The 14,642-nt window shown below is 37.9% G+C and overlaps 1 protein-coding gene across 1 annotated transcript in view; it reads right to left on the reverse strand.

Moving 5' to 3' along the window:
• The window catches only part of RAD21L1 (RAD21 cohesin complex component like 1), a 41,472-nt gene extending 27,416 nt beyond the window's left edge, over window positions 1-14,056 (reverse strand). The window contains 6 exon segments of the mRNA XM_007523037.2: window positions 2,118-2,213; window positions 4,257-4,427; window positions 5,246-5,352; window positions 7,271-7,364; window positions 9,135-9,264; window positions 13,913-14,056. Coding sequence (XP_007523099.2) covers window positions 2,118-2,213; window positions 4,257-4,427; window positions 5,246-5,352; window positions 7,271-7,364; window positions 9,135-9,264; window positions 13,913-14,056 — 742 coding nt within the window.
• Window positions 14,057-14,642: the final 586 nt, after the last annotated feature.

The following is a 14,642-nucleotide window of genomic DNA, read 5'->3' on the forward strand; positions in this document are numbered from 1 at the left end:
TAATAATAAGTACACCAATTGCAAACATTAATGATGTCTTTACCAAAGCATAGAATTTTGACAGCCTTTAAATGTACTCTCATCCCGAATAAACCCATTCCTGATTAAATATCCATCATACATTTCTCACATTTTTAAAAAAAATTATTTCTTTATTGGGGAATTAATGTTTTACATTCAACAATAAATACAATAGCTTGTACATGCATAACATTTCCCGGTTTCCCATTTAACAATACAACCCCCACTATGTCATTTATCATCCTTCATGGACCTGTATTCTCCCCACCCACCCACCCCAGAGTCTTTTACTTTGGTGCAATATGCCAATTACATTTCAGGTTCTACTTCTGTTTTCTTTTCTGATCTTGTTTTTCAACTTCTGCCTGAGAGTGAGATCATCCCATATTCATCCTTCCATTTCTGACTTATTTCACATAACATGAATTTTTCAAGGTCCATCCAAGATCGGCTGAAAACGGTGAAGTCACCATTTTTTTTACAGCTGAGTAGTATTCCATTGTGTATATATACCACAACTTGCTCAGCCACTCATCTGTTGTTGGACACCTGGATTGCTTCCAGGTTTTGGCTATTACAAATTGTGCTGCCAAGAACATATGTGTACACAGATCTTTTTGGATGGATATGTTGGGTTCCTTAGGATATATCCCCAGGAGAGGAATTGCAGGGTCATAGGGTAGATCCATTTCTAGCCTTCTGAGAGTTCTCCAGACTGTTCTCCACAGAGGTTGGACCAATTGACATTCCCACCAGCAGTGTAGAGTTCCTTTGACTCCACACCCTCTCCAGCATTTGCTGCTGTTACCTATTCTGATGTATGACATTCTCACAGGAGTGAAGTGATATCTCATTGTTGTCTTGATTTGCATTTCTCTGACAATCAGAGACTTGGAGCATTTTTTCATGTGTTTCTCGGCCTTTTGGATCTCTTCTGTGGTGAATAGTCTGTCCAAGTCCTCCCCCCGTTTTTGGATGGGGTTATTTGTTGTCTTGTTGTTGAGTTTGGCAAGCTCTTTATATATGTTGGTTATTAGCCTCTTATCTGATGTATGGCATATAAAGATCTTCTCCCATTCTGTGAGGGGTCTCTTGGTTTGGGTAGTGGTTTCTTTTGCTGTGAAGAAGCTTTTTAATTTGATGTAGTCCCATAGGTTTATACTTGCCTTAGTCTTCTTTGTAATTGGATTCGTTTCATTGAAAATGTCTTTAAAATTTATGCAGAAAAAAGTTCTGCCAATATTTTCCTCTAAGTATCTGATAGTTTCTGGTCTAACATACAAGTCCTTGATCCACTTGGAATTTACTTTTGTATTTGGTGAAATACAGTGATTCAGTTTCATTTTTCTGCATGTTTCAACCCATTTTTTTCCAACACCATTTGTTGAAGAGACTCTGCTTTCCCCATTTAATAGTCTGGGCACCTTTGTCAAAGATTAGATGTCCGTAGGTGTTGGGTCTCATTTCTGGGCTCTCAATTTTATTCCACTGGTCAATGTGTCTATTCATGTTCCAGTACCAAGCAGTTTTGATGACAGTGGCCCTATAATACAACTTGAGATCTGGGAGTGTGATGATTCCAGTTCTGTTCTTTTTTCTCAAGATTGTTTTGGCAATTCTAGGTCTTTTCTGGTTCCATATAAACATTTGTAGCATTTTTTCTATTCTCCTAAAAAATGTGCTTGGGATCTTGATGGGGATAGCATTAAATTTGTAGATGGCTCTGGGTAATATATTCATTTTGATGATGTTAATTCTTCCAACCCATGAACATGGAATATCTTTCCACTTCTTTGTGTCTTTTTCAATTTCTTTGAGTAGTGACTCATAATTTTCAGTATATAAGTCTTTCACTTCTTTGGTTAGATTTACACCTAGATATTTTATTGTTTTTGTTGCTATAGATTTCTCACATTTTTATATACATTGTACATTCTCCTATTTTTTATTTGTCCAGAATTAGAATGAAAGTTTGAGGGGAAATATTCTTTATTATATTACCCTATACAATGCTTTTCTTAAACCCAGAGTTTCTAAGACTTAATTTGAATATTAGTCTATGTTCATCTTCTACACAAAGAAATATTTCAACATACCCACTCTAGAATGAAATGGTTCAGAAGGCAGGGAAATTTCTCTGTTCAAATGAATGTCTTCTAGTAGAATATCCTGGTCATCTTGCAACAGATTGTCTTGAAAAACATAATACTTTTATCATACAGTGTTGAGTTTATCATTTGTTCATTAAACATTATTATATGCACAGAATTGTGAATGGATAAAGTGAATGAGCCCTACTTTACTAGATTGGTAACATGGGCAGTCTATATTATCCTTCATTTCATGCAGGATAATATAGAATTCTATATACTTCCTTTGCTTCACTAAAATCAATTTATAGAAGTTTATTTTCAGGAAATACTAAGGTAATACAAGATAGCTTCATTACAAAGTCATTTTTAGATTTCAAATAAAAAAATATGAGTGCTGGGGAGATAGCATAAAGATTATGCAAATGATTTTCATGCCTGAGGCTCCAAGATCTCAGGTTTAATCCCCAGCACCACCATAAATCAGAGCTGAGCAGTGCTCTGGTAATAAATAGGGGGAAAAAATATGAGTGGTTAATTTCCTGCTGAAGGACTTCCCAATCTATGTGGAATGTATTTCCTACCTAATTGCTCCCTATTTTCTCTCTGACCGTTAGTTGTCCTGTTAGTAAACCTTTTGTCAGAAAAGTCATGACACAGTTTTCTATGCAAAATGCATCATGACTTTTCCAACAACCCAACACACACACACACATACACACACACACACACACATTGTGAATGTTCAGACTCTTTTAAGAGATGTAAGGTAGCATCACTAATTTGGGGGACCTGGAACATGCATGACTTCGCTGCTTCAGGATCACATTTTCATTTAGGAGTAACTTTTTTCTCTCACAATTTTCAAATTTCATTAAGTTTACCATATCAGACTTTTGATTTAAACTAGAGAATTTCAAAAAGATTTGATATCTGGGGGCCAGGTGGTGATGCACCCAGTTAAGCACATATATCACCATGCAGAAGAACCTGGGTTCAAGCCCCACTCCTCATCTGCAGGAAGGACACTTCACGAGCAGCGAAGCAGGTCTCCAGGTGTCTTTCTTTCTCCCTCTCTATCTTACCCCTTCTTTTTATCTCTGACCTGTCAAATAAAATAGAAAAAAAAAAAGAGGAAAAAATGGCTGTCAGGAACAGTGGATTCATAGTACTGGCACTGAGCCTCAGTGATAACCCCTGGAAGCAATTAAAAAAAAAGTATAGGGAGTCAGGCTGTAGCGCAGCGGCTTAAGCTCAAGTGGTACAAAGCGCAAAGACCAGCGTGAGAATCCTGGTTCAAGCCTCCCGCTCCCCACCTGCAGGGGCGTCGCTTCACAAGTGGTGAAGCAGGTCTGCAGGTATCTATCTTTCTCTCCCCCTCTCTGTCTTCCCCCTCTTTCTTCATTTCTCTCTGTCCTATCCAATAATGACGACATCAGTAATAATAATAACTACAACAACAAAAACAAGGGCAACAAAAAGGAAATAAATAAATAAATAAATGTTAAAAATATTTTAAAAATTATATTAAAAAAGCATGGGGTGGGGGTATAGCATAATGGTTATGCAAAGAGACTTTCATGCCTGAGGCTCTCAATTCCCAGGTTCAATCCTCCACACTCCCATAAGCTAGAGCTGAGCAGTGCTCTGGTTAAAAAAAAAAAAAAAAAAAAAGTATGCCCTCCCCCCAAAAAAAATCTGATATCTAAGTCAATAGTTTTAAAATATATGAATTTGGATTTTCCAGTTTGTAATTTATTTCTGTGACTACTTTAGAAAGCAACATAAAATGCTAGGCATATTTTTTAGAATAGCTGTCCTATAGTTTCAATTAAATAAAAAGAATTCTATCATATGACGACATATTTTGTAAGACATATACTGACCTTTCCCCTTTAAAATTAGGAATTGTAAAACAAACAGTTGTGTTTCACAATACATATGGAAAATATGTTTGAACAGATGGTTACCTACAGAAGTGTAGCCTAAATGTTTAAATATACCAAAGATTTTGAAAACCTATTTTTAAAAAGTGTTGATGTAATGACACTATAACATCTGAAATTTTATTCTGATCTGATAAACCTACTAGTTCACTGCATTTTTTATTGAAATAGACAATATCTTTATGACCTGACAGCATACCAATCATTTCTCCTGCAGCCCCTTCATCTCCAAATCCATCCCCACTGTCATATAACAGAGATTTTTCTCCAATGAAACTTCCAGAACTATGTTCAACTAAAGGACCACTGGAATTCAGCAAGATGTTGTCATCAAAGAAGCTATGTCTTCTGAGGATTTCAGATTCCTCCCCTAAATAAACACATAATTATTACTGAGTTAGTTGTGGAATACAGATCCCTGCCCCACTAGGGAAAGAGAGAGACAGGCTGGGAGTATGGATCCACCTGTCAACACTCATGTCCAGCAGAGAAGCAAATATAGTACTCCAGACCTTCTGTACCCCATAAAGATCTTTAGTCCATACTCCAGAGAGATAAAGAATAGGAGAGATATCATGGGAGGGGATGGGATATGGAGTTCCGGTGGTGGGAACTGTGTGGAATTGTACCCCTCTTATCCTATGGTCTTGTCAGTGTTTCCATTTTATAAATAAAAACTTTAAAAAAAGAGTAAAAAAAAGAATTGACAGATAAATGTGATAAAGGTGATAAATATTTGAGGATAGGCAAGGATGTTTCTAAGAACCCAAGGCATGTAGCAATACTATTTTGAAGCATTTTATGCAGGACACATGTACAAGCTTATCTATTTATGCTAACAACAGTAATTGCCTTTGCATGCCTTTTTCCCAGTCTGAAGATCTTTAAGGATAGAATATGAGCCTATAAATTTGGCATTGTTCATGCCTATGATGGCACCTGACAGTACGTATTCAATACAATAAACAGCAGTACATTGAGGAGTAAAAGTATAGTCTAAGATTAAATCTTGGGATTGATACCTCTAATAGAAAAAAGATAAGGACAAACTTATTGGAGTCTATATTTATACATCAAAAATTCATCCGAAAGATAGTTCCACTGACATACACAGATTTATTTTATTGCATTATTCAACACAGGAATGCTAATTATGATTTCTAAGTCTAATTTCTCAAAAAGTCTCACCAAAGCTCCCAGCTTGGAAAAGTAGATCATTACTATAATCTTCTCTAAGTGTGATTTCTTCAGGTTTACTTTGGTTCTGAGCAAAGTGTTCTAAACCATCAATAGCACTATGGAGAAATGTAAAAGGGAATAATATAAACAAAACACAGTGGTTTTTGTATTATACTAAAAAAAGACCAAAGTAAAAAAATAGTTTCCCTATAGAGTATTTTAATGTTTTCAATAGCATTATTTATAAACATTAGCTTATTGTATATTCATATATACAAATGATGTCTAAATGACCAAAATCCAGTGGCCAGTTTTCAGTCCTTATCTCACCCTAATCAAAAGCATTTGAAGTATTTGTTCCTTGCTTCACTGAATACATTCTTTTGTCGGCCTTTGGCCTTCACTTTCTTAATTGTCTTTCTTTGTATTTATTTATTAAACATTCCTATTTATTATTGGATAGAGACAGAGAGAAATTGAGAGGGAAGGAAGAGGTAGAGAGAAAAAAAAAAAAAACAGAGACACAACTGCAGCCCTGCTTCACCATTTGGGAAGCTTTTCCCCTGCAGGTGGGAACTGGGGGCTTGAACTTGGGTCCTTGTGCACTGTAGTATGTGCATTAACCAGGTGTGCCACTGCCTGGCCCCTAGCTTTCTTAATTTTCTCCCTATCTTATTAACTGTTCCTTTTTTGTCTCATTTATTAGGTTTTTTTCCTCATCTCCTAGACTATTAATTATTAGGAAGGAACTAAAATTCAGTCCTCAGATCTCTTTCTCTATTTTAAATCTGAACTCACTTTCTTTGGAGCCTCTCATGATACATGGCTGAAGTTGCATCTATATATATCTATGTTTATAACTTCCATGTTTTATATATCCAGTCCAGACATCTGAATTTTTGACTCAGATATTCACCTACCTACCTGCCCCTTCAAATTTATAATAAATAGTAACCTCAAACTTACGTTCAAAACTTAATCTCTTGATTTTAGCTTTGTTAATCATGCCACTCACTATTTATCTTAAGCTCATGAATAGCACCTCCACTCTCATGCTAAAAATCAGTCATCCTTCATGTCTCTTTTTCACTTAAAGTCATATTTAAACCTCCAACAAATCCTCTTGGCTTTGTCTTCCAAAGATTCCCGTAATTTAATTGCTACCACCTCAATAAAATGAAGACTGAGAACTAACCATGGCAATATCATCTTGAACCTGGACTTCTTACTACAATAAGTTTTTCACTGGCTCTCTGCTATCTCCTTCCCCTTCTTACACTAAGCAGCCATGTTAAAAAAATCACATCAAATTCTTATTCTAGTTTTCAAAACCATCATGTGCTACTATATGAGAAAAATAAAAGTCCCCCTGTAGCCTACAATACCCCATTAACAACTGCACCTCCAGTCCCCTTTCTGACCTCATCTCCCACCATTCATTTAATGTATTCCAGCCTGCTTAACAATGCCTAATGTACCTTAGGGTCTTTCCATATGCTCTACCTGAAACATTTTTTCCATATTATTGAATTTTTTTTTCTCCGTCTCCTTAAGTTTTCTATTCTGACATTATTACAAAAGTCTTTCTTACCCATTCCATTGTTTACCCAATTTCCTATTTCTTTCATAATGCTGATCCTGGCATGTTGTTTACTTGTTTATTTGCTGTCCTACCCAACTAAATTGCAAGGTTTTGGGGCCAGGCGGTGGTGCACCTGGTTAAGTGCATACACTACAAAATTGCAAGATTCCTGAGGGCAGGAGTTACATTTTATTCACTGATATCTCTTCAGTGTGTTGTACCCAATTCATTTATTGATTGAATGGATAAATATACAATCAATATTGCAATCTGCATTCAGTAAATAATATGTCGGACTTTGGTGTTCTACCTTAAAGTTTTACACTAAATTTAAGTCTTTATCAACTATATGTGTATTCCAGTGGCTAACCAAATTCTAAAGTGTTTATGAAATCAGAAGATGAAAATGAAATGTAAAGAAAACCAAAGTTAAGAAAAATAAAATAATTTACTTCACATTCTGATTGTCAAAATCATGAAATTCTTCTGGCAATGTAATAGCATTGTAAGCGGCTTCAAAATTCTCTTTGGGGAGGTCAACCAGTCCTAGAAAAAGTTAATATACAATAATGTTTTAAAAATTTTTAAATAATATACTTTATTATTTATTTACTTATTATTTTATATAGAGACAGGCAGAGAGGGAGAAAGGGAAAGGGAGAGAGAGGGAAGGGGGAGGAAAAGAGAAAGGAGGAGGAGGAGGAAAAATAGTAGTGGTAGTAATAGAAAGAGACTACAGCATGGAAGCTTCCTTCAATGCAGTGGAAGCCAGGCTCAAACCTGGGCTGTGCTCATGCCAACAGAGTGCATGCTATTTCACCACCCCCAAGCAATGATGTTTTATAAATAAGAAACTTGTAAATAAAACTCAGTTTTTTCTCATTGGACTGCTACTTATTCTCCTTTTTCCTGCCGCTTTTATTAATTTTTAGTAAATGAACTCTATTTAATGTGAGTTTAAATTGACCTGTGTTCTACAAATATTTTAAAGAAAGAAACCTGTCGGTCTTATTTAACAAATATTGAGGGAACAGTATGTGCAAGTGTAAGAGTACTATAAGAGATTCAGAAATGAGCATGAAAAAATGTTGGGCTGGGTGGTAGCACACCTGGTTGAGCGAACACATTACAATGCACAAGCCCTTGGTCTTCACTTGCAGGGGAAAAGCTTTGCAAATGATGAAGCAGTGCTACAGGTATCTTTCTGTCTCTCTTCCCCTCTATCTCCCTCTTCCCTCTTGATTCTGATTCTTTTTTTTTTTTTGAAAAGTATTTTATTTATTTTATTTTTGAGTGAGATGCAGAGAGAGAAAGACAAAGAGAGAAACACCAGAGTACTGCTCAACTCTGGCTTATGGTGGTGTGGGGGGATTGAACTTGGGACTTTGGAGCCTCAGGCATGAGAGTCTCTTTGCATAACCATTATGCTATCTACCCCCACCCGATTTCTGTTTCTATTCAATAAAAAAAGATAATTAAAAAAAATGTTGCCTTTGAGAAATCTGAATAAAGGCAAGAGTGATAACTCCAATACCACACATACACACATCTAATAAAGATGGAAAATGGCAAATGCCCTCAAGGTAGTACAGACACCATATAAATTAAAATTTGAAGGCATTATTTTTGACACGTTAAGTCTCTAGTATCTTTGCATATCTAGATATTTTTTACACTTCATAGAAAGCATGCTACTTAAATACCTTCATGATTCTAAAAACAATGGAAATTATTGAAATCTAGGTTTTGTTTATCACAGTTTTTCTAATATATTTCATAAAGGCAGATGTAGAGAGGCAAGCGATTAGAAATTTAATTGTTGGGGCTGGGTGATGGCGCATCTAGTTGAGCACACATGTTACAATGCTCAAGTACCCAGGTTCAAGCACCCAATCCCCACTAGCAGGGGGAACGTTTCATGAGTGGTGAAGTATGGTTGCAGATATCTCTCTGTCTCTCTTTCACTCTCGCCCTCTTCCCTCTCAATTTCTGTCTCTATACAATAAACAAATAAAGATTAAAAATGTTTAATTGTCAGAGTTCCTCACACAAGTGTAGTAGTAGCTTTAAAGTTCTTATATAAACACTCAGCAACATCAGAAATTTTTGAAAGCATGATCTTTTCTTGCAAATACAGGAAAAGAACAAAAGAAAGACCATAATTTGTCCTTGATCACAGAAACTTAGACTCAGTCAAGACAGAGCTTACATGTATAACTTACTCTGAAATTTTAGATTGATGATAATTGAGCTCACCTAAATAAAAATGCAAAAGAGAATCAAAACAAGTGAGATAAATCAATATGGCAAGTATACCTGGGCGAAATGTCATCTTCATTTTAAGAAGAGCTTCACTGCAATCTGCCAAAAGATATTTTGCCTTTCTATTATAGATTCGAACGACTCCCAAGAGGAGGTGTCCTGATGTTCGAAGTGCAATTTTCACCTTTCAATAATTATGAAAGTATTAGAGTATAAAAAATTAGATGCAGAAACCCTGTTCTTTGAAAGTCACACAATTATGTCTTTTCAATATAGACCATTTTTTTTACTATTTAAAGTGAACCATTTGTTATCTTGTAAAATGATTAACCTTTTCTTATTCAATAAAGATAATCTAGTGTGACTACTAAATGATGAGACTCATTATTGGTTTTATGGGAAGGCTACACAGTCGAGTAGACCTGGGTTCAAGTCCTGGTTCAGTTACTAAGTCTAGACCCTCCTGATATTTAATCTACTAATAATTTATATAATTTATAATATACTTATCTTGTGCCAGGAACTGTCGTTAAAATTCGGAAGCTCTTGCCGGGCGGGTAACAGAGATGCGGAGACAACAGCTGGGCAGGGAAGCTGTATTTCTTTATTCAGGAACAACGATTCATAATCTAAGACAAACTAATCACCAAACAGAACTCTGCTGTCTCTTTGTGGCGGCACAAGCACTCTCCCTTACTCTCGAACTCAGGAACCCAGGAACTCTCCCACTCTGGAACTCTGGAACTCTCCTACTGGGGAACCCTCTGAAACTCTGGCACTCTCGAACTCAGGAACCCAGGAACTCTGTCACTCTGGAACTCTGGCACTCAGGAACTCTCCAACTCTCGCACTCCCGAACTCTCGCGGGGTCCCTTGGGGCGGGGCCAAGCGGGCCCTCAAAATTAACAGGACTGATGCAATTCTCTTGGCGGGGGAGAACTACCCAATGTAAAGCATACAACAACTGTCTCAAGAGATTTTCACAAATTAATTTTGAGAAAAATTATCCACAGATGAAAATATGTAGAATATGTAGGCTCAGGAACATTATAGAGTGTAGGGAAATTGTGAGGATGTGGTAAAGCCTGGCAGGGTTTGACCTGAGGGGTGCGTCCGTCCTGTCAATCTCTCTCTACCAAGAGGTTGAGCAAGGGGGACACAGGAACCCCAAAGGTTTGCCACGTCATACAGACTCCCTACCTCACAAAACACCCCACATTTTTCTGCCTCCAGGAGCCCAGCATTCCTTAAAACATTAAGCCAGCTCCCCCTTCTCCACCCTGCATTCCTTGATACTATGTCTCGTCCTTTTATTATCTACATATCAATATTCTGCTTTGTCTTTCAAATGACTACAGGTGTCCTTCCTAATTCCCCGAAGGGTATTATTAATCCTAGCAGTTTACCCCCTAGCAACAGTTGCTAAGGAAGTCCCCTACCATTCCCAGACCCTTTCACCTTTCTCCGCCCCTTTCCTAACCATGTATGGTATTGTCAAGCCACTTCTGTTTCTGACTTGTCTCTTCCCTTGTCCGGCTTGGAGAAGCATGTGTGAGAAGACCAGGAGGCTGACGCCGGCCATTGTGGTATTGTGCCACTTGGCTAAACCAGGTGTGCTACTGCCCAACTCTGGGGTGTTTGAATTAATACAGATTTTAATTGCCTTGTCACCAGGAGCTTGGTTCCTGGGTCATCTCTCTCTCTCGTCTCACTAGCCCGACAATAGAGCATGCCTAGAGTAGCACTACTATTAAGTGATGGAGTTAAATTTAAATTTCACCAGCTAAAAAGTTCATGCTGTTGGGGTGATGGCTCTGTGGTAAAGCAAATGACTTAATGTGTGTGTGGGCCTCAGTTCTATCCTTAACACCACAGGGGAGCACCATGGACAGTGCCAAGAAAACTCCAGGGATAGTGGAGCAGTATTTTGATGTCTCTCCCTGCTTCTCTCTCTCTCTCTTTTTACTTTCTCTCAAAAATAGAATGGAAAAAAAATAGAATGAAAACTAGATCAGGGAGGCAGTTCAGTTCACACATGCACAAGCCAGGGTGTTCATCCACAATGATGCATAAAAACATAAAAAATAATAAAAGTTATATAAATTCATTCTCTTAACTACCATGTTTCATTGAGGATTAAAGAATTCCATATAATAAGATAACTGTAAAGATTAAATCAACACGTGGTCCGGGAGGTGGTTCTTCTTCTAGCGTTTGCCCTTCTTCCGTAGTCAGGTTGAGCCTGATATAAAGTTTCGAGACCTCCTTTGAATCTGGAGAGGTGGCAGTCGTTGACTATGTGGGTCATAGTCTGTCTGGAGCCGCAGGGGCAGTTTGGGTCGTCTCTGGCTCCCCAGCGATGGAACATAGCGGCGCACCGGCCATGGCCTGTTCGATAGCGATTGAGGAGGGCCCAATCATAACGTGCTAGGTCAAAGCCGGGTTGACGCTTGCAGGGGTCTGTGATGAGGTGTTTGTTCTTTACCTCAGCTGACTGCCAACTCTGTTTCCAAGAGTCTGGAACAGAGAAGTTCAGTGCAGGCGTAGGAGACCAGATTGGATGACGAGACGTCAAGCGTTGGACAGGGTGGGCGAAGATATCCGCCTATATTGGCAGGTCCGGTCGAGCGTAGACATGGGAAATGAACTTAGATGATGCCGCATCCCGACGAATATCTGGCGGGGCGATGTTGCTAAGAACTGGCAGCCATGGAACCGGGGTGGAACGGATGGTTCCAGAAATTATCCTCATGGAGGAATATAATTTGGAATCGACCAAGTGGACATGGGGGCTACGGAACCATACTGGGGCACAGTATTCTGCAGTGGAATAGCATAATGCCAGAGATGATGATAGTAGTGTGGAAGCGCTCGCGCCCCATGAGGAGCTGGCCAGTCTTGCAATGATGTTATTCCTCGCGCCCACCGGGAGGTGGTGCAGTGGTAAAGCTTTGGACTCTCAAGCATGAGGTCCCGAGTTTGATCCCTGGCAGCACATGTGCCAGAGTGATGTCTGGTTCTTTCTCTCTCCTCCTATCTTTCTCATAAATAAATAAAATCTTTTTAAAAAAGATTAAATCAACACAAGAATGTAAAGTCTAGGCTGGGGAAATAGCATAATGGTTATACAAAAAGAGTTTCATGTCTAAGGCTCCCAAGTCTCAGGTTCAATCCCTGGCACCACTATAAGCCAGAGCTGAGCAGTTCTCTGGCAAGACAAAAAAAAAAAAAGTAAAATCTAGCCTGGTGACTGATGTTTGGTAGGTTTTCCATTATAGCTTACCTTTCTCTCAAGTAGAAAAATATTTAATCTACAAAAATATTAAGATAACATTTTAGGGGAAAGAAGATACTTCATCCAGTAGAGCACATGACTTGTTATGTGTGTGACTTGGATTCCAGTCCCTGCACCACATGGGAGTGCCATGGTACCAGAGGAAAATATGAAAAGTTTGCCTGGAAGTGGTGAAATCATGCATATGTGTGACACACACCCACACACATACACACACATTTAATAACTTGTTTCATAATTAACTTGATACTTTATTGTATATGAAGTCTCATACATTTTGACTTATACTCAATCCTCTTTTTTTCTACTCTATTCATTTACTCTTTTATTTTATTTACTTTTATTTTGTTGGATAGATACCGAGAAATCAAGAGGGAAAGGGGTGATAGAGAGAAAGAATGAGAGAGAGAGACACCTGCAGGAAGGGACTGGGGCCACTTAATGTGTGCACTTAATCAAGTGTGCTACCCAACCCCCCACCCCTTTTTCTTTTTTTGGATGGAGACAAAAAGGCAGAAAGAGAGTGAGAGACCACAGCACAGAAGCTTCTTTCAATTTAAATGGGAGCTGGACTTCAGCCTGGGTCATGCACATGGCAAAGCAGCACACTATCCAACTGAGCTATTTTGCTAGTCTTTTAAAATTTTTTTTATATTTATTTATTTTTCCATTTTGTTGTTCTTGTTGTTCAACATTGTTGTGGTTATTGATGTCATTGTTGTTGGATAGGACAGAGAAAAATGGAGCGAGGAGGGGAAGACAGAGAGAGGGAGAGAAAGATAGATACCTGCAGACCTTCTTCACTGCTTGTGAAGCCACACCGCTGCAGGTAGGGAGCCGGGGGCTCGAACCAGGATCCTTATATTGGTCCTTGTGCTTTGCGCCATGTGCGCTTAACCCGCTGCACCACCGCCCGACTCCTTATTTTGCTAGTCTTATTCACTCATTTTTCTAAGAAATATTTGACAGGGGCAAGGTGGTGGTGCACTTGACTGAGTGCACATGTTTCCATGAATAAGAACCTGGGTTAAAGCCATGGTCCCCACCTGCAAGGCTTGGGGAAGCTTCATAAGCAGTGAAGCAGTGCTGCAGGTGTCTCTCTCTCCTACTTTATTTCCCCCCTCCATGTCATTCTGTCTCCATCCAACAAATTACCAAATAAATAAATTTTAAAAAGAAGTAATTGGGTATATACTAGTGTTTACAACATTTAAAAAAGGATTACAAAGTATGTATAAATCATGATCTTTATCCTTTAGGGTACAGTATATTTATGATAAGCATATGAAACAGCAAATTACCAATATGTATATATAAGTTCAGATAATAAATATGACAGAAAGTAAGAGACAATTTAGTAAGAAAAACTACCTTGGGTGGGGGCATAATCTTGGAAACCACTATTAAAAACTTTTGCTCTGGGAAAAAAATTAAAATAAAACTTCTTGGGAGATGTTATTTCATGATATAAATATACATATTTTTCCTCTCCACAACCCATGGCAAATGTGTTCAATAATTTTAATCAATAACATACCTTAGGTGAGAGGATTTTTTCAATGGTTATCTCAAGATTACATTCAAATATATGGGCCTTTGTGAGTTTCTTCTCCCAGTGGGCAGCAAGCCATATTTTGGCCAATGGCCCTCGCTTACTCATAAGCACATGAGTGTAGAACATGTTGCCTCTATTTATTAGTTGTATTTAATGAACTAGAGAGAAAATTAAGAGAGATCAAGAAATTATTACAAGAACTTTTAAGTGTTAAGTAAACAAAAACATTTTCCATTAACCCTATGAAATAAACCCAGATTATCTTCTAATCCAACCTATCATTGAATTAAAATTATTTTCTTGTAAATAAGGAAGCTTTAAAATACAAAATCACCTTTTTACAATGCGCAAGGATCCGGGTTTGAGCCCCCGTCCCCGCCTGCAGGGGGATAGCTTTGTGAGTGGTGAAGACGTGCTGCAAGTGTCTCTCTGTCTCTCTCCCTTTCTATCAGCCCTTTCCCTCTTGATTTCTGGCTGTCTCTATCCAATAAATAGATAATAAAAAAAATTAAAAATACATATTATACACTAAAAAATTTAGTTGAGAAATCTCAACTAAATTGTAAACCACACCAGATTTAAATGAATGTATTTTGATCTTCTTACATTCTACTCACTTTTATTCTACAAAGATTTTGAGTTCTTTTATCAGTATATTCAAATAATAAACACAAAGTCACCACTTTTAAAATTTAAGAATTTGAGAAACTTG

This window comes from Erinaceus europaeus, chromosome 1 (assembly GCF_950295315.1).
Source record: "Erinaceus europaeus chromosome 1, mEriEur2.1, whole genome shotgun sequence".
NCBI classification, from domain to species: Eukaryota; Metazoa; Chordata; class Mammalia; order Eulipotyphla; family Erinaceidae; genus Erinaceus; species Erinaceus europaeus.